Source organism: Medicago sativa, chromosome 4 (genome assembly GCF_051527215.1).
Source record: "Medicago sativa cultivar Bolivia chromosome 4, Bolivia_mono, whole genome shotgun sequence".
NCBI classification, from domain to species: domain Eukaryota; kingdom Viridiplantae; phylum Streptophyta; class Magnoliopsida; order Fabales; family Fabaceae; genus Medicago; species Medicago sativa.
The window spans coordinates 64,827,738-64,855,346 of NC_140752.1; the positions used below are offsets into that span (position 1 = coordinate 64,827,738).

At 36.8% G+C, this 27,609-nt stretch overlaps 2 protein-coding genes, 1 long non-coding RNA gene and 1 other non-coding gene across 4 annotated transcripts in view; 2 read left to right on the forward strand and 2 right to left on the reverse strand.

Annotated features, from left to right (window-relative positions):
• Positions 1 to 18,292, forward strand: part of LOC146930746 (uncharacterized) — a 36,260-nt gene extending 17,968 nt beyond the window's left edge. Inside the window, exon 2 of the long non-coding RNA XR_015006459.1 lies at positions 17,735 to 18,292. This is a non-coding gene — a long non-coding RNA (uncharacterized LOC146930746). The remainder of the gene's footprint in view (positions 1 to 17,734) is intronic.
• On the forward strand, positions 12,456 to 12,561 carry LOC146930747 (small nucleolar RNA R71). The gene has a single exon (XR_015009235.1). It is a non-coding gene; the product is annotated as a small nucleolar RNA R71 (small nucleolar RNA).
• LOC146930748 (uncharacterized) lies at positions 15,132 to 17,211 on the reverse strand. The gene has a single exon (XM_085702227.1). It carries the CDS (start codon positions 17,001 to 17,003, stop codon positions 15,237 to 15,239), a length of 1,767 nt encoding a protein of 588 aa, XP_085558353.1. The 5' UTR covers positions 17,004 to 17,211; the 3' UTR covers positions 15,132 to 15,236.
• A 6,965-nt stretch (positions 18,293 to 25,257) lies between the features above and the next one.
• LOC146930749 (uncharacterized) lies at positions 25,258 to 27,284 on the reverse strand. Its single transcript, XM_085702228.1, has one exon. It carries the CDS (start codon positions 27,115 to 27,117, stop codon positions 25,438 to 25,440), a length of 1,680 nt encoding a protein of 559 aa, XP_085558354.1. The 5' UTR covers positions 27,118 to 27,284; the 3' UTR covers positions 25,258 to 25,437.
• Positions 27,285 to 27,609: the final 325 nt, after the last annotated feature.

Here is a 27,609-nt window from a genome sequence, read left to right on the forward strand (position 1 = left end):
CTTTCAATTTCTGGATCAAATTCGAGATCGTCGGCGCTCGCTTTACCTCGCATAAACAGCAAAATACCTTAGTAGCACTGCACAATGCAAAGTAATCAAATGAATATGAAAACAGAAAAATAAAAAAACAGAAAATTAAATTGCAGAAATCCTAAATTATAACGTAATTGCCTCGTTGAAATAAATCAACAGTCCCCGGCAACGGCGCCAAAAACTTGATAGACGTTTGGCAAGTGCACCAAATACTATCGAAGTAGTAAAATATCGATCCCACGAGGACTGTTTTTAATCTCAATAATTCAACTACGTTGTATTTTAGGATGTATAAAGGTTATTTTGATTTGCCACTAGGCAGTAGATTGGTTTGATAGCATAAAAGTAATTGCTAAAAATAAATTGGTTTTCAAGAATAAGAGAGAGATGAGTTTAGGTCTTTCGAATCATCTATGTTCCCCTAATTGTTATGTTGCACCTATTCGTATGAATGATCTTCTAATCCCACGATAGTTAACAAAATAGTCCTAATCAATCCCTTGAGTTAGGACCCTCTTCTTAAACTACAGCCCCTAATCCCTTAGGTGGTCTAATAATCTTTGAAGGTTTAAAGCACGTTAACCTAATATCACTAATAAACGATTATCCATTCCTAGACTAACCATGTTTATTAGAACAATTCAATAGGTCTAAGTAGAAAGCTATGGTCAGTAGTCATTCATTCTCACAAAATCATATTTATAATTGATCAGGATATAAAAAGCATTAAGAACAATTGAATTGAATAAAGACTAGAATATCATTCACAATAAATAGAGTTTCACAACATAATATTTCAATTAGGGTTACAACGAATCATCTCAGACCTAACCTCTAATGGATTTAGCTACTCATAATAGTGTTTACAAATAACATAATCATTAGAGGTAATAAAACATACACAAAGTGGTTGGAAGATGAAGAAATCGTCCTCCTGGCCTTCCTTGCAGTTGCAAAATCGCACTTGACTCTCTTGAATTCGTAACCTTTGTTTTTGGAATAGACTTCAGCATAAATAGGCACAGAAATTCACCCAAATCGTGTCACGTTTTAAGTGAATCGTGACACGTTTTTACCTTCTGGAGCAAGAAACTGAATTAGGGTTTCACCAAATCGTGTCACGTTTTACCAATCGTGACACGTTTTCATAATGTCGAACCAAACCTTTCTGAAGCTTCTTAAATCGTGTCACGTTTCTGATAAATCGTGACACGTTTTCTTTCTTTGTATTTTCTTCAGTTTTTCTGCTCTTTTGCTGCATAAGTCTCCTTGTGAACTCCATTTTTGTGCTAAAATACATATAAAATTACGTAATGACAAGATGTCATCACAACCCCAAACTTAAACCATTCCTTGTCCTCAAGGAATTTACTTGCAAAGCTGACAATCGACAGTGAAATAACAATTACCTGATCAAGCGATAGTACCCAAAAGTTCAACTCCTTACTAGCTAAAGATGAGCTAGTTTGACTTGTTCGCATCCACCAATTCACAACTCCACACATCAATATGAAATAGGGTTCTACCAGTCGACATGCAGGTCTACATATTACCATACGCTTGAAAAGTTTCTAAACATCAATCAAAGTCAATATCATTACACACTTTTGAGGTCTTTAGGGTTATAACGGGGCTTAGGTGAAAGGTGGGACATATTTGGATAAGTAGGCTACACAAAATTTGAGTTAGGCATTCCTACGGAAGTTAAAGAACAAATTCAATCCTACGATCATTCACCTTGTGGAATAACAATCAATGCAAAGGTACTAGAGAATATTTATAACTTTTAGGGACAATCGAGTTTGAAGTTACTCGCATGTTTCAAAGTTTAGTCCCTTTTTCATCATTCATTTCATTTTTTTTTTCATACATCAATTTTTTGAATTTATTTTTGCATTTTGCATGACAATTCTTTTTCTTTTTGTTCTCTTATTCTCTAGTACCCCCACCCCAAACTTAATTGGTTGCAAATTCCAATAGCAACCCCAAACTTAATTTTAAGCAACATTCTACAATGCCTAACTCAGAAAAACAATAAGGGACAAGTCCTAAAAGTCTCTAAGTTTGTAATGTAGTTTGTCACCGAACAAAAAGTTCTAATCCTACCGGCTCAAAGGGGCTAAGAAAAGGATAAAGTTTAACAATTATAATCAGGGTAGGCTTCAAAAGGCTCACAGGACCAAACACTTTTGCCTCAGTGTGTAATTAACAAAGACCAATCAATAATAGAGAAACAATGCAAGTTCTAGAAATGTAGTTGCATGGAAAACTAAGCTAAATATAAGTAAATTGAAAAATAAAATATGGCAATGAACCTTATGGCTGAGATTTCTGGGAGTATGTGACTACCTAGCAACGCCGTACACTTCGCCTTTGAAAACCAAGTCACTCCTCCTTTTGAACTTTTGGAATACCACTTGAACAACTATTTGTTATCAAACTGTAAAAAGTCAACTAAACAAACAAATTCATCAATAATAAACAAGTGCAGGAATAATTACATAAACGGGGGGGGGGGGGGGGGGGGTAAAACCGAGTTAAACTTAATTAAAAGCAATTAAAATTGTTCGAACATAAAATTAAAGTTACATAACCAAAGTGCTGAAACAAAAACAGAAAAATAATAAAAGGTGGGCCATCAGTAGCCCACTCAATCCTGCATCTGGTCCTCCGGAGTCCAAGTGTTGGGGTCCTCCTCTGCATAGGTATCCTCCCCAAAGTGCTTCCTAGACTGAGCTCCACCAGCAGCAAAGTCAGCTCGGATCTCCTGCTCTCTATCCTGAGCTCGACCTCTGGTGACATCAAAGTAGTGGTCCATAGCCTCCTCGGACCCATCAAAGCGCTCGAAAGACCCAGTCATCTTCCTCCTGTTGAGGCAGACCGCCTCAGTGAACTCCTGACCAAATCTCGGACGGTTCCAATATTCCTGATCTGACACCTCATTCATCCAGTTGGCATGGCCGAACATGTAGTCCAGCATCATCGGATGAATGGGTGCATAGGTACCCTGCTGACTGCTCCCCTCTCCAGCAAAAGTCTGACTCTGAGGTGGTGGCTGTGGCTGTTGTGGTGGTGGCGGCTGTGGCTGTCCTGCTGCTGCCTCGGCACCCATGATAGTCTGCATGCGGTCATGATAATCCTTGACAAAGCCATCCATGTAAGTGTCGGTGATGGGCTTCATCATTGCTGCACTCAAATCATTAGCAAACAAATCGCACTCCTCCTCCTCACAAAGCCAATTGATAAGGCTCAAATGAGGGAGTGCCTTCTTGGTACCTGAAGCAAACATATAGATATTGTCGGCAATTAACTCACCAACATTTATGGGTGCACCATCAAGAATAGCAGACAGCGTCAACAAGCGGGGCAGCGGAATCTCTGAAGTACAAGAGGTGCCCTCAATAGTTTGCACCACAAAAGATGCCCACGCCTTTGCATGGGGCTTGAAGTCAGCCCTCAACAGCATATGTGACCCTCCATGCCACTTAGCACCTTCAACACAAATCTGCAATAGCAACTCCTCCCACCTTTCATCATCCCAATTCTTGCACTCCTCCATCCTCCTTTTCACATCACAAATCTCCGGTGGCACAATCTCCAGCAACTGATTAATCCTCTCCGGGCTATAGTCTATCTCCTTCCCCCTCACATAAGACACATACTTCCTCCCCATATACCTAGCATTGGAATAAAATTCTATCCCAATCGTTTTGTTGGCCTGCTCAAATATCATACTCACAAGAGACTCCCACCCTCCCTCAGTGATCACTTGATGGAATTCGGGGTTGGAGATGAGTTTGGTGAAATCAAAACCTCTCTCCGGGATCACCCTATAGCCTCGGATGTCCTTGAAACGGTCACGGGCAGCAGTATTATAAAACCGGTGGTTGATGGACGGTGGGGGTGCGGTGTTAGGGCTAGGTTTGACAGGTTGTTTGCGTTTGGGGGCTATTTTGGCCTTTTTGGCTGGTTGGGATGTGGCTTGGGACTTGCCTTTGTTGCGGGTCTCAACCATGGTTAGGGTTTGGGTTTGGAGAAAAATGGATATTAGGGTTAGGGTTAAGATGGAGATAATGGGTTTGGTTGTTTGTTGGTGATGATGAAGGTGTATGGTAATGGTTTGGTGATTAGAAGATGAAAAGATGAAGATTTTTGGTAGAAAAGGGTTAGAAAATCGTAGGTTAGGGTTCTGGGAAAATTTTGGCAGAGTTTGGCTACTTTTGGAAGTGAATGGAATGAAAATCGTGTTGGATATATTTATAGGCTGGGAAAATCGTGCCACGTTTGGCCAAAAACGTGTCACGATTTTGTTTTGTAACGGTTTAAATTTTTGAAACTGCTAAAATCGTGTCACGTTTGGGCTAAACGTGTCACGATTGTTCATTTTTGAAAATTTTCTTGCCCAGAAATCGTGTCACGTTTTGGCCAACGTGTCACGATTTCTCAATGTCGAAATGCACCAGTTTGAGACTTAGAAAAATTTTAGGTGCCAAAAATCGTGTCACGATTTCAGTATTGTGCCACGTTTTTGAAAATGTCGAATGGGCACTTTTTTAACTTAGAAAAATTTCTGAGAGGGGCTTCAGAGGGAGGCAAATCGTGTCACGTTTGGCCCAAAACGTGTCACGATTTGCACAGTATTGGAAAACAAAAATTTTCTTTCCTCTGTCTGTTTCAGCTAAAATATTTTTGTGTTTTTGAATATTTGAAAGCAATAAAAAGAAATAAGAAATACTACCTGAAATCTAAATGTGGGTTGCCTCCCACCAAGCGCTTCTTTACCGTCACTAGCTTGACTCATGACGACCCCTAAGGATCATTCAAAATAAGTCCTACCCTTGCCTTCGGTAGGTCGCTCTTGTTGTTTACCAGACTTCCTCCGCTCCATTGCGTTATCAGTAGAAGTGTTCCTTACCATCACTAGCTTGTCACAATAATTCCTAACCCTCTCTATTGTGTCCGAGAAGATGGAAAGCGTACACCATTGATAGGTCGCAGGCCCATTACGCATTCCAAAGGGCATTTTTCTGTAAGCATATATACCAAATTGACCATTGAAAGTAGACTTTTCTCTACCCTTATTCAAAGTTCCCGATCCCCCATACTTGTCAGCCAGGATGTCTTCAGGTGGTGGCGGTTGCACCTGTTCTCTTCTTGCTTCAAGTGGCTTAACACCATCAGTCACCTCAAGATCTTCACCATGCTCACAACTCTCTATAGAATTCACAATTGCTCTTTCAAGAGGTTGTGGTGGTTTAGGTTCAAGAGAGTTGTCTTCTACTATTTCTTCAACAACATCAATCCGGTAACACTTGGGGTTTTCCTCTCGGTGCTTCATTGCTTCAAAGATATTGAACACCACTTGCTCATTATGGAACCTCAGCATTAGCTCTCCCATCTCAACATCAATCAAAGCACGACCAGTTGCAAGGAAAGGTCTTCCCAATATGAGTGGCATATCTTCATCTTCAGCCATGTCTAAGATCACAAAGTCTGCTGGAAATACAAGATCATTCACCTTTACTAACACATCTTCAAGCACACCAAAAGGATAAGAGATTGACCGATCAGCTAAAGTAATGGTCATTCACGTTGGTTTTGGCTCCCCGCACTTGAGCTTCTTCATCATTGAAAGAGGCATCAAGTTGATACTTGCTCCTAGATCACATAAAGCTCTTCCAATGTCTACCGGTCCAATGGAACAAGGGATAGTAAAAGCACCAGGATCTTTCAGCTTAGGTGGTAGCTTCTTTTGAAGAATGGCGCTACAATTCTCGGAAAGAGAAATGTTTTCATCATCTTTAGGCTTTCTTCTTCCCGTTAGCAAATCTTTCATGAACTTGGCATACAAAGGCATTTGATCAAGAGCTTCACTGAAAGGAATATTCACTTGAAGTTGTGAGATAAGTTGCATGAACTTCTTGAATTGTTGATGACAGTCCGTCGTATCACATTTTTAGAGTCTTTTTAGTTAAGTTTTTATTCTATTTTTATTAATTTAGTATTTAATTTAGAGTCATTTTAAATAAATTGTCATTTTCTTATTTATTGAGTCAACTAATATATTACTACCTATTATTACTTAAGTGTGGCACATTGTAGTTAAAATGAAAAAAATCATGTCTTAATTCTTATAAGTGGCTACACGTGAGCAATTGTTTGGTGAATTAGAAAAAGCAACACAAATGGGCCTTTTACCCAACTGGATTTGAGTGACCCGAAATACCCAAAGGAAGGCAGCAAGCAAGGTTACAAAAACAAGAAGAAACACAACACACGTTTTGGGGTGGAAGCTTTTCTTGTACATATCACGTTTTGGGAACAAAAGGATGAAGCAGCGCTCTTTTCTTGTAGAGGTGCTTCACGTTTTGTAGGCATGGAACAGAGGCAGCAACATCATTTTTGGAGAGATGACATTTCTAGAGAAACACAAAGCAAGGTGTTAAGAGTAGATTCAACCTAAGATTTGTTGAGACATCATGGATCTAGGTATTGAATCTTCATCTTTCCTTCATACTTTGCATAGTTTACATGTCTATGTGTAGCTATCATCTACTCTTGTAGTATTGAGGTAATCAAACAAGCTATTATGTAATCTTTTGATCTTTTAATATATAAGGTTCTAGCTTATTAATTCAATATTGTTGTTATTCTTGATCTTAATGCTTTCAAAGAGATTCAAGATGATTTGGGCACGAACTCTTGAATCTAGAACTAGAATAACAATCTATCTTAAATTATATCACTCTTGACAAGTTTGTAAATCTTTGATAATCACTTTTAATCAAGAACTTAATGCTTTCGGACATTTAGTCAGGCTGGACACGGTCGATTAAGTTATCCGATCGACTTTGTTATCTTTTAAGGGATTTGGACACGAATGTTTAAATCATAACTTAGAAATAACGATATCGCTTTGGACACGAAGGATATTGTAGAAATGATTGTGATAATATTGGTTATAAAGCTAGAGTCTGTTAATCGATCGAGAGATTGCAGTTGTTACGCTTGATTGAGTGTCTCTGACCCCAAGCGAAATGGTCATATTTGTTCTCCATTTTATTTTATGTCAAATAGTTTATAGGTTTACACAAACAAATATTTTAAATTCATACACTTAGAACAATATTGATTGTTTAATGGTAAGAATGTCGCGCTAGTCCCTGTGGAGACGATACACAAAAATACTTACTTTTGATTGTTGTAAAAATACTACATCAAAATGGCGCCGTTGCCGGGGACTGGCGTTTAGATATTTTAATCATGACGACAATTTGTATTGTTTTGAGCATTTGTATATTATTTGTAAATATTTTTTGCTATTGTATTGTTGTTTGCACTGACCCCTCTTTGGTATACAAAGAAAAATTTCTTGTTAGTTATATCCGTTTCAGATTGAAGAAGTGATGATTGTTGTAGAGAAAAAGGAACGGTTACTTAACAAGGAAGAATATTGTGAACAAAAGAGGAAGAAGGTATTTCTATTTGGTAAAAAAAATAATAATAAAAATGAAAAGATGGACAAAAAAAAAATCAAAGTCCACATCAGTTCTTTTTTTTTTTCAATAACTCGTAATTGTTAGATGTCAGTTGTGTCAGTTGAACTTTTAATTGTTGTGTTGTTTACTTGGATAACTCAGTATACCCCCTGTTATGTAATTGGATCTGAACTTGTTTATTATTGATGAATTTGCATGTTTATTGACTTTTTCCAGTTTAGTAACAATTGTGTAGTCAAGCGGTATTCCAAAAGTTCATAAGGAGGTAGTGACTTGAAATTCAAAGGCGAAGTGTACGTCATATGTGATAGGTAGTTACAACTCCCAGAAATCTAACACTGTAAGGTTCATAGCCAAATTTTATTTTTCAATTTACTTATATAGAGTGTTCCGTGCAACTACATTTCTAGAACTTGCATTGTTTCTTTATTGTTGATTGGTCTTTGTCATTTACACACTGAGGCGGAAGTGCTTGGTCCTGTGAGCCTTTGAAGCCTACCCTTATTTAATTTGAAATTATCCTTTTTGAAAGCCAAATTGAGCCGGTAGGTTTAGATCTTTTTGTTCGGTGACAAACTACATATTTAGCCTAGAGACTTTTAGGATTTAACCCAAAATGCTATATTTGAGTTAAGCTAAGTAGGGTGTTGCTAAACAATAAGTTTGGGGTTGCTTCTGGAATTTGCAACCAACTAAGTTTGGGGTGGGGTACTAGAGAACAAAGAACAAAGCATGAAAAATATGCACAAAAATTGTATATCAAAAAAAAAAAAGAGAGAAAAATAGAATGAAAAGAAAAAGGGACAAACAATGAAAAATCTGAGTAATTTCAAACTCGATTGTCCCGATAGTTACAAATAATCTCTAGTACTTTTACAACTGTTGTTTCAAGGGTGAATAAGGGAATAATCCGGGTTTCAAATCCGTAGGAGTGCCTAACTCAAATTTTGTGTAGCCTACTTATCCAAATATTATCCCACCTTTACCTAAGCCCCATTATAACCCTTAAAGACCTCAAAGTGTGTAATGACATTGATTTTGATTGACATTTAGAAACATTTCAAGCGTATGGTAATATGTAGACCTGTATGTCGACTATGTGAACCCTTATCATATTGTTGCGTGGAGTTGTGAATTGGTGGATGTAAACAAGTCAAACTGACTCATTTTTAACTAGTCGGGAGATGAACTTTTAGTTATTATCGCTTGATTAGGTAATTGTTATTTTACTGTCGATTGTCAATTTTGCAAGTAGATTCCTTGAGGACAAGGAATGACTCAAGTTTGGGGTTGTGATGACAGTCCGTCGTATCACATTTTTAGAGTCTTTTTAGTTAAGTTTTTATTCTATTTTTATTAATTTAGTATTTAATTTAGAGTCATTTTAAATAAATTGTCATTTTCTTATTTATTGAGTCAACTAATATATTACTACCTATTATTACTTAAGTGTGGCACATTGTAGTTAAAATGAAAAAAATCATGTCTTAATTCTTATAAGTGGCTACACGTGAGCAATTGTTTGGTGAATTAGAAAAAGCAACACAAATGGGCCTTTTACCCAACTGGATTTGAGTGACCCGAAATACCCAAAGGAAGGCAGCAAGCAAGGTTACAAAAACAAGAAGAAACACAACACACGTTTTGGGGTGGAAGCTTTTCTTGTACATATCACGTTTTGGGAACAAAAGGATGAAGCAGCGCTCTTTTCTTGTAGAGGTGCTTCACGTTTTGTAGGCATGGAACAGAGGCAGCAACATCATTTTTGGAGAGATGACATTTCTAGAGAAACACAAAGCAAGGTGTTAGGAGTAGATTCAACCTAAGATTTGTTGAGACATCATGGATCTAGGTATTGAATCTTCATCTTTCCTTCATACTTTGCATAGTTTACATGTCTATGTGTAGCTATCATCTACTCTTGTAGTATTGAGGTAATCAAACAAGCTATTATGTAATCTTTTGATCTTTTAATATATAAGGTTCTAGCTTATTAATTCAATATTGTTGTTATTCTTGATCTTAATGCTTTCAAAGAGATTCAAGATGATTTGGGCACGAACTCTTGAATCTAGAACTAGAATAACAATCTATCTTAAATTATATCACTCTTGACAAGTTTGTAAATCTTTGATAATCACTTTTAATCAAGAACTTAATGCTTTCGGACATTTAGTCAGGCTGGACACGGTCGATTAAGTTATCCGATCGACTTTGTTATCTTTTAAGGGATTTGGACACGAATGTTTAAATGATAACTTAGAAATAACGATATCGCTTTGGACACGAAGGATATTGTAGAAATGATTGTGATAATATTGGTTATAAAGCTAGAGTCTGTTAATCGATCGAGAGATTGCAGTTGTTACGCTTGATTGAGTGTCTCTGACCCCAAGCGAAATGGTCATATTTGTTCTCCATTTTATTTTATGTCAAATAGTTTATAGGTTTACACAAACAAATATTTTAAATTCATACACTTAGAACAATATTGATTGTTTAATGGTAAGAATGTCGCGCTAGTCCCTGTGGAGACGATACACAAAAATACTTACTTTTGATTGTTGTAAAAATACTACATCAAAATGCTTTGATGTAGTATTTTTACAACAATCAAAAGTAAGTATTCTTGTGTATATCGTCTCCACAGGGACTAGCGCGATATTCAAACCATTCAACAATCAATATTGATCTAAGTGTATGGATTTAAAATGTGTGTTTGTGTAAACTATATAAACTATTTGACATAAAATAAATAGAGAAGAGATAGGACCATTTCGCTTGGGGTCAGAGACACTCAACCAAGCGTAACAACTGCAATTTCTCGATCGATTAACAGACTCTAGCTTTATAACCAATATTATCACAATCATTTCTACAATATCCTTCGTGTCCAAAGCGATATCGTTATTTCTAAGTTATCGTTTAAACATTCGTGTCCAAATCCCTTAAAAGATAACAAAGTCGATCAGATAACTTAATCGACCGTGTCCAGCCTGACTAAATGTCCGAAAGCATTAAGTTCTTGATTAAAAGTGATTATCAAAGATTTACAAACTTGTCAAGAGTGATATAATTTAAGATAGATTGTTATTCTAGTTCTAGATTCAAGAGTTCGTGCCCAAATCATCTTGAATCTCTTTGAAAGCATTAAGATCAAGAATAACAACAATATTGAATTAATAAGCTAGAACCTTATATATTAAAAGATCAAAAGATTACATAATAGCTTGTTTGATTACCTCAATACTACAAGAGTAGATGATAGCTACACATAGACATGTAAACTATGCAAAGTATGAAGGAAAGATGAAGATTCAATACCTAGATTCATGATGTCTCAACAAATCTTAGGTTGAATCTACTCTTAACACCTTGCTTTGTGTTTCTCTAGAAATGTCATCTCTCCAAAAATGATGTTGCTGCCTCTGTTCCATGCCTACAAAACGTGAAGCACCTCTACAAGAAAAGAGCGCTGCTTCATCCTTTTGTTCCCAAAACGTGATATGTACAAGAAAAGCTTCCACCCCAAAACGTGTGTTGTGTTTCTTCTTGTTTTTGTAACCTTGCTTGCTGCCTTCCTTTGGGTATTTCGGGTCACTCAAATCCAGTTGGGTAAAAGGCCCATTTGTGTTGCTTTTTCTAATTCACCAAACAATTGCTCACGTGTAGCCACTTATAAGAATTAAGACATGATTTTTTTCATTTTAACTACAATGTGCCACACTTAAGTAATAATAGGTAGTAATATATTAGTTGACTCAATAAATAAGAAAATGACAATTTATTTAAAATGACTCTAAATTAAATACTAAATTAATAAAAATAGAATAAAAACTTAACTAAAAAGACTCTAAAAATGTGATACGACGGACTGTCATCAATTGTCCTTCCTCCTTCTTTTTCTTCTTCTCTAGATGAGGGTAAGGAAGCTTCACATATGATGGAATAATTTGTGGCTTGTCTCCATCTTTCAAGATTTGACTCTTTGACTTCCTTAAGATTGAGTCTTCATCTATCAATTTCTCACTTTTATCTCCCTCTATTTTTTTCTTCTTTTCATTTTCAACTACTCCATCTTCAATTTCTTTTTCAACTTCACCATCTTTTTCCACCTCTACCACTACTTCATCAACTTTCTTTGGAGCTTTTGGAACTAACGGTGTCAAAACCTTTTTGCTCCTCAATTCAATAGCATTGCAAGACTCATTCTTAGGGTTCTCTTTAGTATTACCTGAGAATCCGCCTTTGTTTTGTTCAGCCAACTGCTTAGCTAATTGCCCAAGTTGAGTTTCTAGCATCTTCCTGGAGGCTTCGTTGTTCTTTCTTTCAGCTTCTTGACTCTTCTTCATCTCCTCAAAGTTACCTTGAGTCATCTTCATGAAATTCATCATAGTTTCCTCAAGAGCTGATGGCTTTCTTTGTTGTTGTGGAGGAGTGAGCATCTGAGAGTTCAAAGCGTTGTTATTTGAGTAGCTTAGATTGGGATGCTTGTTGATACCTGAATTGTAGTATTGATTTTGCCTTTGATATCCTCCCATGAAGTTAGCCTCCTCACTTGATCCTTCTGGAACACATTCACCATTGGGATGTTCTTCACCACATAAGTCACACTTGATTGCAGCTACTTGTTGTTGCTTATGAGCCAAAGTGAAACCTTGAAACTCCTTAGTAAGAGCCTCTATTTGTTTGTTCATAGCTGCTTGGTTAGCGAGGATAGCAGTTTGCTCACTTACCCCAAACACTCCTCTTTCTTTCTTCTTAGCTTGATCACGATACTCATTGCCAGCCATGTTTTCAATTAGAGCTTGAACTTCATGATCAGTTTTACTTTTGAGACTACCTCCCGCGGAAGCATCTAAGAACATTCTAGTGTTTGGTGTCACCCCCTCAGTGAAGATTTGGAGGTATTGTTTCTCGGTGAACTCATGATTAGGGCATCTCTTCAGAAGCAAATTGAATCGCTCCCAAGCATCATACAATGATTCACCTTCTCCTTGCTTGAAGTTAGAGATCTCCATCTTCTTTTCCCAATATTTAGACATAGAGAAATATTTCTCCAAGAACTTCAGCTCTAACTCTTCCCATGTTTGGACAGTCCCGTTTGGAATTGTTAGCAACCAATCTTTTGCTCTTCCCGTCAAGGTGAAAGGAAATAGTCTTAGTTTCTTTTGTGCTTCAGTCACGGTGGCTGGTTGCACACAAAACTCGCAAGTTTCAGCAAAGCGGCTCAAGTGTTCATGAGGACTCATGGCTTCAGTCCCATCGAATTGTTTATCCCTCAAACCGTTGAGGATATTTGTCTTGATGTCGAAAGCAACGGGGTTAGCTGGTTGAAAAGTATGGGTCAGTTGACCGCGATGAGTGGCTAACCCGTAGTCTCCTAGCTTAGGTCTCGGTGGTACAACTCCTTCCATAGTTGCAGATTTAGGAGAAGCAGATGTTTCAGATTCAGTGGAGAGTGGCTCCGGTATTTGCTCTCGAACACCCGGTGGAACGGAATGAGCTAACCTTTGCGACCGGACAGTTTTCCGGAGTGCTCTAGCAGTCCTTTCAATTTCTGGATCAAATTCGAGATCGTCGGCGCTCGTTTTACCTCGCATAAACAGCAAAATACCTTAGTAGCACTGCACAATGCAAAGTAATCAAATGAATATGAAAACAGAAAAATAAAAAAACAGAAAATTAAATTGCAGAAATCCTAAATTATAACGTAATTGCCTCGTTGAAATAAATTAACAGTCCCCGGCAACGGCGCCAAAAACTTGATAGACGTTTGGCAAGTGCACCAAATACTATCGAAGTAGTAAAATATCGATCCCACGAGGACTGTTTTTAATCTCAATAATTCAACTACGTTGTATTTTAGGATGTATAAAGGTTATTTTGATTTGCCACTAGGCAGTAGATTGGTTTGATAGCATAAAAGTAATTGCTAAAAATAAATTGGTTTTCAAGAATAAGAGAGAGATGAGTTTAGGTCTTTCGAATCATCTATGTTCCCCTAATTGTTATGTTGCACCTATTCGTATGAATGATCTTCTAATCCCACGATAGTTAACAAAATAGTCCTAATCAATCCCTTGAGTTAGGACCCTCTTCTTAAACTACAGCCCCTAATCCCTTAGGTGGTCTAATAACCTTTGAAGGTTTAAAGCACGTTAACCTAATATCACTAATAAACGATTATCCATTCCTAGACTAACCATGTTTATTAGAACAATTCAATAGGTCTAAGTAGAAAGCTATGGTCAGTAGTCATTCATTCTCACAAAATCATATTTATATTTGATCAGGATATAAAAAGCATTAAGAACAATTGAATTGAATAAAGACTAGAATATCATTCACAATAAATAGAGTTTCACAACATAATATTTCAATTAGGGTTACAACGAATCATCTCAGACCTAACCTCTAATGGATTTAGCTACTCATAATAGTGTTTACAAATAACATAATCATTAGAGGTAATAAAACATACACAAAGTGGTTGGAAGATGAAGAAATCGTCCTCCTGGCCTTCCTTGCAGTTGCAAAATCGCACTTGACTCTCTAGAATTCGTAACTCTTGTTTTTGGAATAGACTTCAGCATAAATAGGCACAGAAATTCGCCCAAATCGTGTCACGTTTTAAGTGAATCGTGACACGTTTTTACCTTCTGGAGCAAGAAACTGAATTAGGGTTTCACCAAATCGTGTCACGTTTTACCAATCGTGACACGTTTTCATAATGTCGAACCAAACCTTTCTGAAGCTTCTTAAATCGTGTCACGTTTCTGATAAATCGTGACACGTTTTCTTTCTTTGTATTTTCTTCAGTTTTTCTGCTCTTTTGCTGCATAAGTCTCCTTGTGAACTCCATTTTTGTGCTAAAATACATATAAAATTACGTAATGACAAGATGTCATCAACATTATTAATATACTCCCTTTTGTTCTTGCAAAACAAAACCTGATAAAATCAATGATTCAAATTGTATTAGTTACTGATAAGTATAAGCAAACTTTGACATTTAACTATGTTTGTATCCATCTTTATTTGCATAGTTTGTGCTTGATTCTTGTGATTTCAATTATATTCATGCTTGTTCATTCATTACCTCAATTGCATATTATATTTTTCACACTCATACACTGCATGCATATAGTATTAGGAGTTCTATTATTTTTAATCTTTGCAAACAAACTCATATGTTATTCACTTAATACTTATTCAGTCATCATTCAATCAAAATTGTGTAATTCTTTGAGAACATAGCATCCAAGGAGAGAATACTCAATTCATCATTTTATTAGTATATATGTACTACTGGTACATTTGTCGTATGTAGGTTTCATTAATTCCTGAAAATTTCATTAATCGTACTACTCGAGGTCTATTCATTTGGTCTGCTTTCCTGCTATTTATTTGGATTCATCAATGTATATTATCTTGTGCATATCGATAGAAAAACTATTCACTAGATTCAAATAATCAAATAATATTTTTTGGTATCTAATTTTGTGTGTCGAATTTAGTGATAAGAAGGTAAAAACGAACAAAAAACATATAATTTTTGAATAAAACAACTAAAAGAGATAGATTAATACAAACATATGAACAAAAGCATAGACTTTTTTATTAACAAAAGCTTCAATACAAATTAACCACAACAATGCTGAATATAATTCATTGAAAAAATTTCAAATAATAGCCGGAAGCTTAATAGACGGGAGGTGGCGGTGAGTTGTAGAGGTAGGGATGATATGGAGGAGGTGATGGAGATGGTGGAGGTGGAGACTTGTAAATATAAGGAGGAGGTGGTGAAGGCGAAGGATGTGGCGGTGACTTATAGACATATGGTGGAGGAGGAGATGGAGAAGGCGGTGGTGGAGATTTGTAATAGTATGGAGGAGGCGGTGAAGGTGAAGGAGGTGGTGGTGACTTATAGACATAGGGTGGAGGAGGTGAAGGAGATGGTGGGGGTGGAGATTTGTAAACATATGGAGGTGGGGGTGAAGGAGAAGGAGGAGGAGGGGACTTATAGACATATGGTGGGGGTGGTGAAGGGGATGGTGGAGGAGGAGACTTATAAACGTATGGAGTTGGTGGGGATGGAGACGGTGGAGGTGGTGACTTGTAAACATATGGTGGAGGAGGAGAGGGAGATGGAGGAGGTGGTGACTTATATACATATGGTGGAGGGGGTGAAGGTGATGGTGGGGGTGGAGATTTGTAGACATATGGAGGTGGTGGAGATGGGGACGGTGGAGGTGGTGACTTGTAGACATATGGAGGAGTAGGTGAAGGAGATGGAGGTGGTGGCGACTTATACACATAGGGTGGGGGAGGAGAAGGTGATGGTGGGGGTGGGGACTTGTATATATATGGTGGAGGGGGTGATGGTGACGGTGGTGGAGGGGACTTGTAAATATATGGAGGTGGTGGAGATGGGGATGGTGGAGGTGGTGACTTGTAGACATATGGAGGAGGAGGTGAAGGGGATGGAGGTGGTGGTGACTTGTAGACATAGGGTGGGGGAGGTGAGGGTGATGGTGGAGGAGGAGACTTGTAGAGATATGGAGGTGGTGGTGATTGAGAGGGTGGTGGTGGACTCTTATAGACATATGGTGGGGGAGGTGAAGGAGATGGAGGAGGTGGTGACTTGTAGACGTATGGAGGAGGAGGTGAAGGGGATGGAGGTGGTGGTGACTTGTAAACATATGGTGGGGGAGGTGAGGGTGATGGTGGAGGAGGAGACTTGTAGACATATGGAGGTGGTGGTGATGGAGAGGGTGGTGGTGGACTCTTATAGACATATGGTGGGGGAGGTGAAGGAGATGGAGGAGGTGGTGACTTGTAGACATATGGAGGAGGAGGTGAAGGGGATGGTGGAGGTGGTGACTTGTAAATATATGGTGGGGGAGGAGAAGGAGATGGAGGGGGTGGTGACTTATATACATATGGTGGAGGGGGTGAAGGTGATGGTGGTGGTGGAGATTTGTAGACATATGGAGGTGGTGGAGATGGGGATGGTGGAGGTGGTGACTTGTAGACATATGGAGGAGGAGGTGAAGGGGATGGAGGTGGTGGTGACTTGTAGACATAGGGTGGGGGAGGTGAGGGAGATGGTGGTGGTGGACTCTTATAGACATATGGCGGGGGAGGGGAAGGAGATGGAGGAGGTGGTGACTTGTAAACATATGGAGGAGGAGGAGAGGGAGATGGAGGTGGTGGGGACTTGTACACATATGGAGGTGGTGGTGAGGGAGTTGGTGGAGGGGGAGATTTGTAGTAATATGGAGGTGATTTGAAATAATATGGTGGCTGCTGTCCATGATTTGGTGGTGTTGGTTGTGGATAGTTGTTGTTTGGTTGGCCACCATAGTAAGGCTTATAATCATCAGCAGCGACACTACTTGCAATTACGCAAAATACTATTGCGTAGATGAGTTGAGGCAAGTGCCTCAACCCAATTGAGGTTCCCATCTTTTCTAAGTGTGCGTTTTCCTGTGCTCAATGCCTTGGAAGAGTGTTAGCAAGTTACTGTGATTGCTTTAGTTTGCATTCCAACTCTTTATATAGTGTTGCCAAGCATAGATTATAAGATTTTTTATTTATCAAATGTATTAAGACAGTCTGGCTTAAAGTTTTCAATTATATTCTTATTTCGTGGATGGTGTGTTTTCTATACCTTTTGGTTTTTGTTCATGTCATTTTATATATTAATACTTGATGCATTATGGTTTTTAATTGAATGAGTTAATGTTTTCCACAAACAAGCATGAACAAAGTCAATGAAATTAGTAGGTGAAGGTAACAAGGTAATGTTGAATGAGTTCTTTTGAGATATGAACAACAAATATTTGTGAAAACGCGTCAATGCAGGTGTATTTCAAATTAGTATATCCTTTGGCTTATAGATAGAAGAATTGGTAAGCATGATTGAGAGCCCAAGTGTGAAACATATGATAAAGTCAAATTAATTCCAAATTTGCCAGAATTCTCTAATGTTCAAATGGAATAAAATATATGTAAAAGAAGGAAGTAGTACATTTAATCCAAATTTGGACTAAATACATATACAGTCTTGCTTATAATAATCCATGTAATATGGAATGATGCATCATTTTTATTTTTCAAACTAATGTAGTGCATTTGATCATAATTTGGATTTAATTTATAGAATGTATTTTTGTTTGGCGGCTCTTTCGGAATAGATTGCCTACTAAGACTAATTTATTTCTTCGGGGGATTGTTCATTATGAGGATCAAATGTGCGCCGGTGGGTGTGGAATGCAAGAGACTAATGTTCATTTATTCTTAAATTGAGGTTTCTTTGGCCAGGTTTGGAATATGGTTCAGAAGTGGTTAGGGGTGTACGCAGCTTTTCAGTCTAATAACTCGGATCATTTCGTGCAGTTTGGTTCAGTAGTAGGTTATGCAAAAATGCGGAGATCTTTCATGTTTTTGATTTGGTTTGCAACATCTTGGTCATCTAGAAGGAAAGAAATCATAGAATTTTCCGGGGCAAAGAGAACACTACTTTTCATCTTCTGGAAAATATAAAACACCTTTCCTTCTGGTGGCATAAGGCAAAAATTGCAGCGTTCACTTATCAGTTTCATGATTGGTGCCAAAACCCATTGTTATGCTTGGGTGTGGGTTAATTATTGTTATCTTTTTGTTTGATCTCTCGTTGTAAACTTTGGTCTATCCACTCTGGCACACCTTGTGCCGAAGGGATGGCTTGTTTTTGTTAATATAATCCATTTTGATTTCTTCAAATTTTTTTTTTATAGAATATAGTGCATTTGATCGTAATTTGGATTTAATTTATTGGTCCAGAAAACCATATTTCTTTTTAAAAAAGCAAAATTATCTTTTGTCAATGAATTAATAAACTACAACCTAATTACTTGTCTTGTGGATATGGCTATTTAATGAGAGATGGTTATATGTATTGTAGGAATATTTCGGTTTGGTTTAAAAATTTAATTGACTTAGTGTAAATATAATTATTGTCTATCTCAGTCGACCTACCTTTATATAATATTTTTATAATTCTTGTAATCGGTCCTTGTACGTACACTTTAGCCTCTTCTTTAAAACAACTGTGAGTTTTTTTTTGTTGAAGGAAAACAAAAAAAACAACTGTGAGTTCTTATAATAAATCTTTGAACAGTTCCACTTAGACGGTGGAAATGTTTGAAATATTAATCATTTCTTGTTTATTTTTGTGGTATACTAGTAATATGTTTTTTCCATATTGTTTATTTGATTTAAGAAGACAAAAAAAAAAAAAAAAACGTTAGTTATCACGTTAAGTTGTGTACAAATCAGTTTATAATATTTAGTTAGTCTCTTGAATTACGTATACATGTCTTAACTCAAACAGCAAAAATGTTGGTAATGTTAGACAGGATTCCGTAACTAAGTTTTGAAAGATGATTGTTAGCAAGACACAATTGTTTTCTTTGGTTGAAATTTAAATAAGTTTTACTATTTTAAAAATAAAACTCATTAAAATATGTTGGATTTTTCATAAATTTGGTGAGACTTATTTGAATTTCCATTAAATGAGTGTATTATAAATTGTTTTATTAGTATTTCTCAATTTAAGGTGCTGGTATAATTAGCTGTTTGTGGAAGTCACACACATTAGTAGACAGATAATTTTTGGAGATTCATTCTTCTAGCTTTTATATACTTCCATTAATCGGTATTTGGATGAACAAATATTTGCTTTTAGTTATTATATACTTTCAATTTAAAAATTTAAAAACTGTGTCCCTAATTGTACCAAGTTAGTTGCAAGACTTTTTTTTTTCCTTGAAAGGAGGTTAGTTGCAACATATTATTATTCACGGTTTCTCAACGCATTCTGTTAAATAGTAACTATCAGCAATTCAACATGCATATTATATACTTTACAAAAAAACATGCATATTATATGTTTGTCAAAGAAAAAAAATGCATATTATATACATAATTGTACAGAAAATTACATATATTATTAGTTTCCTTGCGGCTTCCTCCGACCGGGTAATGTCTCCTTTCTCATTTGCCAAAAAATTAATAATTTATGAAGCACAAACACGACCACCAATGAAACGTCGACATTAATAATTATTTGAGAAAATAAATAAAATGGAGTTATTTTTGTTGGTTTCGTATCAATATCAGACATCAATATGTGTCGGACACCGGACTTACCTTCTGTCAGATGTATCGACAATAATATCATATTGTTTGGTTTAACATATACAAGTTAAAAGTTTGAATTATTTATCGTTGATGCGCGACAAATTGTAAAGTAAAACTCACAATTTTAAGGTCTGAGGATCAAATTTAAACGAAAGTGTTCAGCCTAACAATATCGACATTGCCAGATGAGCCCGACCTTACAAACAATTTTGGATTATATTTCAATGATTCTATATCACACTACACGGTTGCCACAAGCTTCAACATATTATTCTAGATGAGTTCAAAGCTTAATAATTTGTTTGACAATTAGTTGCTCCTGGTTCCCTGTATCCAACTCACAATTGAAGACTTCATTTACATCGTGTTGATTGAAGACTTTACATCGTGTTGAAAGATCAGAATTTTGAGAAATGGCCTCCTAGCTAGTATGAGAAAATGGCATGATGAGAGAATTCTAATCAATCGTAGAGTGAAGCACCATTCACTATCTTCATGTATTAGTTGGAAAAATGTAACTTCTGTCCAAAATTGTCACATTTATAAGCAAAATATGACTTTTTAGGTACATTGAATAATTTTCCTAAAAAAAAAGGTACATTGAATAATTAATGTATCCGGTCACATTTATGGAATACATTAATTATTGGATGTACTTAAAAATTTGTTTTTTTTGCTTATAAATGTGTCCGGAGGGAACCACTTTATTGCTATTCAAAGTTGATCGATGAAGATTTCATGAGATCTCAACATGTGCATTTATAAGTCTTGGTCGAAACATAAATTTGAAGATAAATGGCATGAAATGGTAGAAAAATTTAAACTATTGGGAGATGAGTGGATTCACTCTTTGTATGAAGAACGTGAACATTGGTTCTTGTTTACATGAAAGATACATTTTTTGGTGGCATGTCAACTGGTGAGAGACCAGAGAGCATTAATATTTTTTTTTTTTGGACAAACATGTATGTAGGAAAAATACATTAAAGGAATTTGTAGAAAAATATAAAGTTGCTTTACATGATAGAGAAGAAGAAGAAATGCAAACTGATTTTAAGTTTTCAATAAATTTCAAGTCGTTTCAAATCAAATGATTCTATCAAATTCCTTTTTACTGAATTTCATTCTAATCACCAACACATAAACAATTGGTCAGAAAAATGATTCAATTCAATTTATACAAAGCAATGTATGAATTGAATCAAAACCTTGAAATATGAGATATTGAAAAGAAATGATCAACAAACTTGTTTCTAAAATCACAACTTAAGAAGTAAGATTTTTATGCAATGGAATGACACAAGAGATATTGAATACCTATATTTAAAGGGTGCCTTACAATAACATCTAAGCTAAACAAAAACATTATCTAATCAAGTAAAGGAGTAAACATAAACATCATCAAAACATAGTTCAAAGGAGCAAACTGCAATCACCATTTCTTTTGGTTTCCCTTTCTCCTCTTTGTCATCATGCCTTTGCACAAAAGTTTTATATGGCTCATTTCATTCTTCCATTAGTATGTTCCTTTTCTTTGTTTTCCTCGTCCTCAATATTAACTATTTTGCATATTCCAAGGCAGTAACGAATTATTTTGCAATTAGTGAAAAAATTAGGAAGATTTTCATGATCAAGCTCAAAATAAAACACAAAGCCCCTTCTTTCAACTAAAACTTTGTATCTTAGGGTTTGAGTAAGATCCATGTCCATTGAAACTATCATATCATAAACTGGTGAAATGTTACGTCGGTGGTTGAATCACTGCAAATAGGGGTACCGACACTACTTGCACTGGTAAATAAGATGTTGGGTCTCTAGTACTCTTGCGATAACCTATATAACCCAACCCATACTTGTGCAGAAGCATTTTGGTTTACTTTAGGGTTAAAATCTTTTGTCCACCCAAATAATTTCAACATACATGGGTTTAAATTCCATGATGCGGTGGTGCAAACTCTTCTAACATCCTCCAAGGTTGAAACCATGAATTCATGGAAACCTCTACCAAGGGAGGTGATACCCTATTTCCCCAGATCTTTTCGCATCGGGAGCAAACTTGTTTTTCAAGGAAACAACAGTTATTGTATTGCACCCTTTGGCCATATAATCCTACTGTGTAGATTATGCTTGCATGTTTCAACACCAGCAAGATAATCGTCGTCATGAATGGTAATAGCAAGCTTATCATCCTTGACACAAGCCTGAGGTAGCTGCGACACTCTTTTGGTAAGCCTCCTTGATGGAACACTCTCTTGTGTATGCATATCGAGTCGGTGTATTCGCAACTTAATTAATATTTATTTTTATGAAACAAATGAATATTTATTTTACATTTTATGAAGAATTTTTTTTTGAAAATGAACATTCAAATAATAATCCCCTCCTTGAAAAAAATAAATAATAGTCCCTAAGAAATCCCGCCTATTTTTGTGGGTGTAAGTAATTTTTATAAAAAATAGTTTCTAAGGAATCAAATCAGGTACGCTTACACTTTACAAATTTAGCCAGCACACTTCTATTTTTGTTGAAATAATATTACTTCCAAAAATGATATATATAACCAATACATCTCTTGTTTATAAATGTTAACCCATCAAGCTATCCTTAACCCTATTTAAACCCTATTTATAAATAAGAGATTTTCAATAAAGATATTTTTTCTCTCTCTACAATAAATATGTAAGGGTATTATTGACAAGACAATAATTAATGTTGCATTGAAACTTGAAAGGGACAAGTATTGTGAAACAAAATTATTTTCTAAAATGGACAAGTAGTATGAAACGGAGGAAGTATCTTTTATTATTAGCGGTTCTTTTTCATTATTATTATTATTATTATTATTATTATTATTATTATTATTATTATTATTCCCTAAAAAAAAATAGATTGACCTAATCTTTCAACCGAATCGTAAGCTTTACATTATGCAAGGGGAGGTGCTTTGAGGAATAACCACCCACGCACAGTTTTTGCTCAAGCGACCTAGGAAGTCGATGCGGCTTCCGGTGCCTTAATTCCTTACCAGGTTCTTCCGTATTCTCTTTCTTCTTACATCATAAATTTGAACTTATGATTGTCAATGCAAATGATTTTATATTTTTGTTACTTTGATCTTCTCTACAATTATTTAATGATGCATTACATTGGTAAGAATTACTTGTTAACTGTGACTATGATTATGATAATCTAGGCTTGTTTGGTAAAATATAGCAAATAGTTGATACGCTAGCTTATAGCGGTTGAACTTACAGCTGATGATTTATAAGTATGCATTTAATTGATATTTATTTTTTAAATTAAGATTGCAGGGGTAAAATAGAGATAAAAATTGATAAGCTATAAGCTACTTGAATTAGCTTATCAAAAACCGCTATAAGCTCATGAAAATAAGATATAAGCTCGTGTAAAAATGACAATTACCAAACAGGTTTTTTTGATCATACAAGCTTATAAAGCTATAAGCCATTAGCTCAATTTTATGTTTTACCAGACAGACACATAACAATTGTTAACTTATCCTTGATATTTAATTTGATTAGAAATATAAAATGGTACGAAAGCCTCGAGTTCATGATTTAACGGTTAGGTATGGTCATGAGAGTCCTAGTAGCATCGTGAGCTCAAGGCTTGTAATAATCACATCACATAGTACAAGCTCATGGCTAAACGCATGGAGCAAAACATGAGCTTACTAACACTATCAGAACCCAAATTAAAGTAGATGAGAAAAGCAGGCACTAGTACTATGTGGTTTTTAGTTTTCATAGTGTAGGAAAGTTCCTGATTTTTGTATATCTGATTCATTAGCTCTACAGTTTAAGGATGATGGCCTCTCAATTTATTCTTCATGTGGCCTTTCCCCTTGAGATATCTGAATTACTTTCTTTTTGTCAACTCCCTTTTAACCTGCATGTTTAGATATGCTTATCTTAAAAATTCCAAGTTCATTATGTTCCGTTTGGCAGTCTCTAGAGGAGGGAATGAGAGGACTTTGAAGGGAAGGGAGGAGAGGGAAAGAGAGATAAATCTCACAGTTTGTTTGAAAAGGAAATGCTTATGTTTATTGTATTTTATTTAGTTTTAATTTTGAGAGTATTATAAAAAGATGGAAATGATTTGAATAATTTTTTAAGCTCTCTAAAGTCCTCTTTCAGTACATTTTTTGAGTTCTCCCATATTAGGGGGATTCTGTATTATGAAGAAAAGTAAACCCCATATTCAAGTGTGTGGAATATCCTCCTTCCCCTTTCCTTCCTCCTTCCCTTTTCCCAAAGTCCTTCCCTCCCTCCTATACACCCAAAAAGAGTCTAATAGGTTTATTGGATCCTTGGACACTGTACAGTTGCTAGACAATGGCTAGGGTTTGTTGTATTATAGAATGTTGCACTCTATAGTAAACTGAAGTGGTAAAATGAAGATAACCACCATACAAGTCATGAGGCGGAGATTATAACCACCATTTTATAGCATGTGTATTGTGGCGCTCTATAGTAAACTGCCCGTCGCTTATAATTATTGGCAGCAGGGTTTGTGGCATTCCGGTAAACAACCACTCGTACAAAAAGGCGACTAAAATTGTCATTATTTGCAAATCAAACCTCCATTTTTTACTTGTCTGTTTGTTATGTCTGATTTGATTTGTGAGACTTGTAATATTTTGTTCTAGTTCTAAGGGTAGAATTCAGATTACATGCCTCTCTTAATTGAATGATCTAAATGCTAAAATTTCATTTATTTTTATAACTGAAGTGGTAAAATGAAGATAAGCTGCATAATAATGATGCTGGCTGTTGTGGAAAATAGGTTAGAAAGTTGTGTAATGCAATTTGATCTCTTCTTGGTTGGTGTCATTATCATGCCCAAGTGTGGGTGATGATTTTGGATGTAAACTTTTATGCACGTGCTCATTATTAATATACTCCCTTTTGTTTTTGCAAAACAAAACCTTATCAAATCAATGATTCAAATTGCATTAGCTACTGATAAGTATAAGCAAACTTTGACATTTAGCTATGTTTGTATTGATCTTTATTCACATAGTTTGTGTTTGACTCTTGTGATTTCAATTATATTCATGCTTATTCATTCATCACCTTAATCACATATTCTATTTTTCACACTGATACACTGCATGCTTATAGTATTAGGAGTTCTATTATTTCTAATCTTTGCAAACAAACTCGTATGTTACTCACTTAATACTTATTCAGTCATCATTCAATCAAAATTGTGTAATTCTTGAGAACATAACATCCAAGGAGAGAATACTCAACTCATCATTTTACTAGTATGTACTACTAGTACATTTGTCGTAGGTAGGTTTCATTAATCATACTACTGGTGGTCTATTCATTTGGTCTGCTATTTATTTGGATTCAATGTATCTTGTGCATATGAATAGTAAAAACTATTAACCAGATTCAAATAATCTAATACTATTTTTTGGTATCTAATTTTGTGTGTAGATTTTAGTGATAAGAATGTAAAAACGAACAAAAAATATATATATTTTTATAAAAACAACAAAAGGAGATAGATAAATACAAACTTATGAATTAACACCGTACATGCACAAATGCATTTGAATCAAAATAAGGCTCTTAATTCATTGTAGAGTATAGACTTTTTATTAACAAAAGCTTCAATACAAATTAACCACAACAATGCTGAATACAATTCATTGAAAAAATTTCAAACAACTATAGCCGGAAACTTAATAGACAGGAGGCGGGGGTGAGTTGTAGAGGTAGGGATGGTATGGAGGAGGTGGTGAAGGTGAAGGAGGTGGTGGTGACTTATAGACATAGGGTGGAGGAGGTGAAGGAGATGGTGGGGGTGGAGATTTGTAAACATATGGAGGAGGGGGTGAAGGAGAAGGAGGAGGAGGGGACTTATAGACATATGGAGGTGGTGGTGAATGGGATGGTGGTGGTGGTGACTTGTAGATATATGGAGGAGGTGGTGAAGGAGATGGTGGAGGAGGAGACTTATAAACGTATGGAGGTGGTGGGGATGGAGACGGTGGAGGTGGTGACTTGTAAACATATGGTGGCGGAGGAGAGGGAGATGGAGGAGGTGGTGACTTGTATACATATGGTGGAGGGGGTGAAGGTGATGGTGGGGGTGGAGATTTGTAGACATATGGAGGTGGTGGAGATGGGGATGGTGGAGGTGGTGACTTGTAGACATATGGAGGAGGAGGTGAAGGAGATGGAGGTGGTGGCGACTTATAAACATAGGGCGGGGGAGGAGAAGGTGATGGTGGGGGTGGGGACTTGTAAACATATGGAGGTGGTGGAGATGGAGATGGTGGAGGTGGTGACTTGTAGACATATGGAGGAGGAGGGGAAGGGGATGGAGGTGGCGGTGACTTATATACATATGGTGGGGGAGGAGAGGGTGATGGTGGAGGAGGAGACTTATTTATATATGGTGGAGGTGGTGAAGGTGACGGTGGTGGAGGGGACTTGTAAATATATGGAGGTGGTGGAGACGGGGATGGTGGAGGTGGTGACTTGTAGACATATGGAGGAGGAGGTGAAGGTGATGGAGGTGGTGGTGACTTGTAAACATAGGGTGGGGGAGGTGAGGGTGATGGTGGAGGAGGAGAATTGTAGACATATGGAGGTGGTGGTGATGGAGAGGGTGGTGGTGGACTCTTATACACATATGGTGGGGGAGGTGAAGGAGATGGTGGTGGTGGTGACTTGTACACATATGGAGGAGGAGGTGAAGGAGATGGTGATGGTGGTGACTTGTAAATATAGGGTGGGGGAGGTGAGGGTGATGGTGGAGGAGGAGACTTGTAGACATATGGAGGTGGAGGTGAGGGAGATGGTGGTGGTGGACTCTTATAGACATATGGTGGGGGAGGGGAAGGAGATGGAGGAGGTGGTGACTTGTAGACATATGGAGGTGGAGGTGAGGGAGATGGTGGTGGTGGACTCTTATAGACATATGGTGGGGGAGGGGAAGGAGATGGAGGAGGTGGTGACTTGTAGACGTATGGAGGAGGAGGAGAGGGTGATGGAGGTGGTGGAGACTTGTACACGTATGGTGGAGGTGGTGAGGGAGATGGTGGTGGAGGAGACTGATAGACATACGGTGGTGGTGGTGCTGGAGATGGTGGAGGTGGAGATTTGTAGTAATAAGGTGGGTATTTGTGGACATATGGAGCGGGTGGAGGTGGGGACTTGTAGTAATATGGAGGTGATTTGAAATAATATGGTGGCTGCTGTCCATGACTTGGTGGTGTTGGTTGCGGATAATTGTTGTTTGGTTGGCCACCATAGTAAGGCTTATAATCATCAGCAGCTACATTACTTGCAATTATGCAAAATGCAATTGCATAGATGAGTTGAGGCAAGTGCCTCAACCCAAATGAGGCTCCCATATTTTCTAGGTTTGTGTATTTCTGTACTCAGTCCCTTTGAAGAGTGATAGCTAGTTACTGTGATTGCTTAAGGTTGCATTCCAACTCTTTATATAGTGTTGCCCAAGCATGGATTATAAGATTTTTAATTTTTGAAATGCATTAAGACAGCCTGGCTTAAAGTTTTAAATTATATTCTTATTTCATGGATGGTGTGTTTTCTATACCTTTTGGTTTTTGTTCATGTCATTTTGTATATTAAAACTTGATGCAATATGGTTTTTAATTGAATGAGTTAATGTTTTCCACAAACAAGCATGAACAAAGTCAATGAAATTAGTAGGTGAAGGTAACGGTAATGTTGAATGAGTTCTTGAGATATGAACAACAAATATTTGTGAAAACGCGTTAGAGAAGGTGTATTTCAAATTAGTATATCCTTTGGATTTTAGATAGAAGAATTGGCAAGCATGATTTTGAGCCCAAGTGTGCAACATATGATAAAGTCAAATT

Coding starts and splice junctions, on each gene's coding strand:
- LOC146930748 (XM_085702227.1), bottom strand. CDS start 17,003: ATGGGAACCTCAATTGGGTTGAGGCACTTGCCTCAACTCATCTACGCA.
- LOC146930749 (XM_085702228.1), bottom strand. CDS start 27,117: ATGGGAGCCTCATTTGGGTTGAGGCACTTGCCTCAACTCATCTATGCA.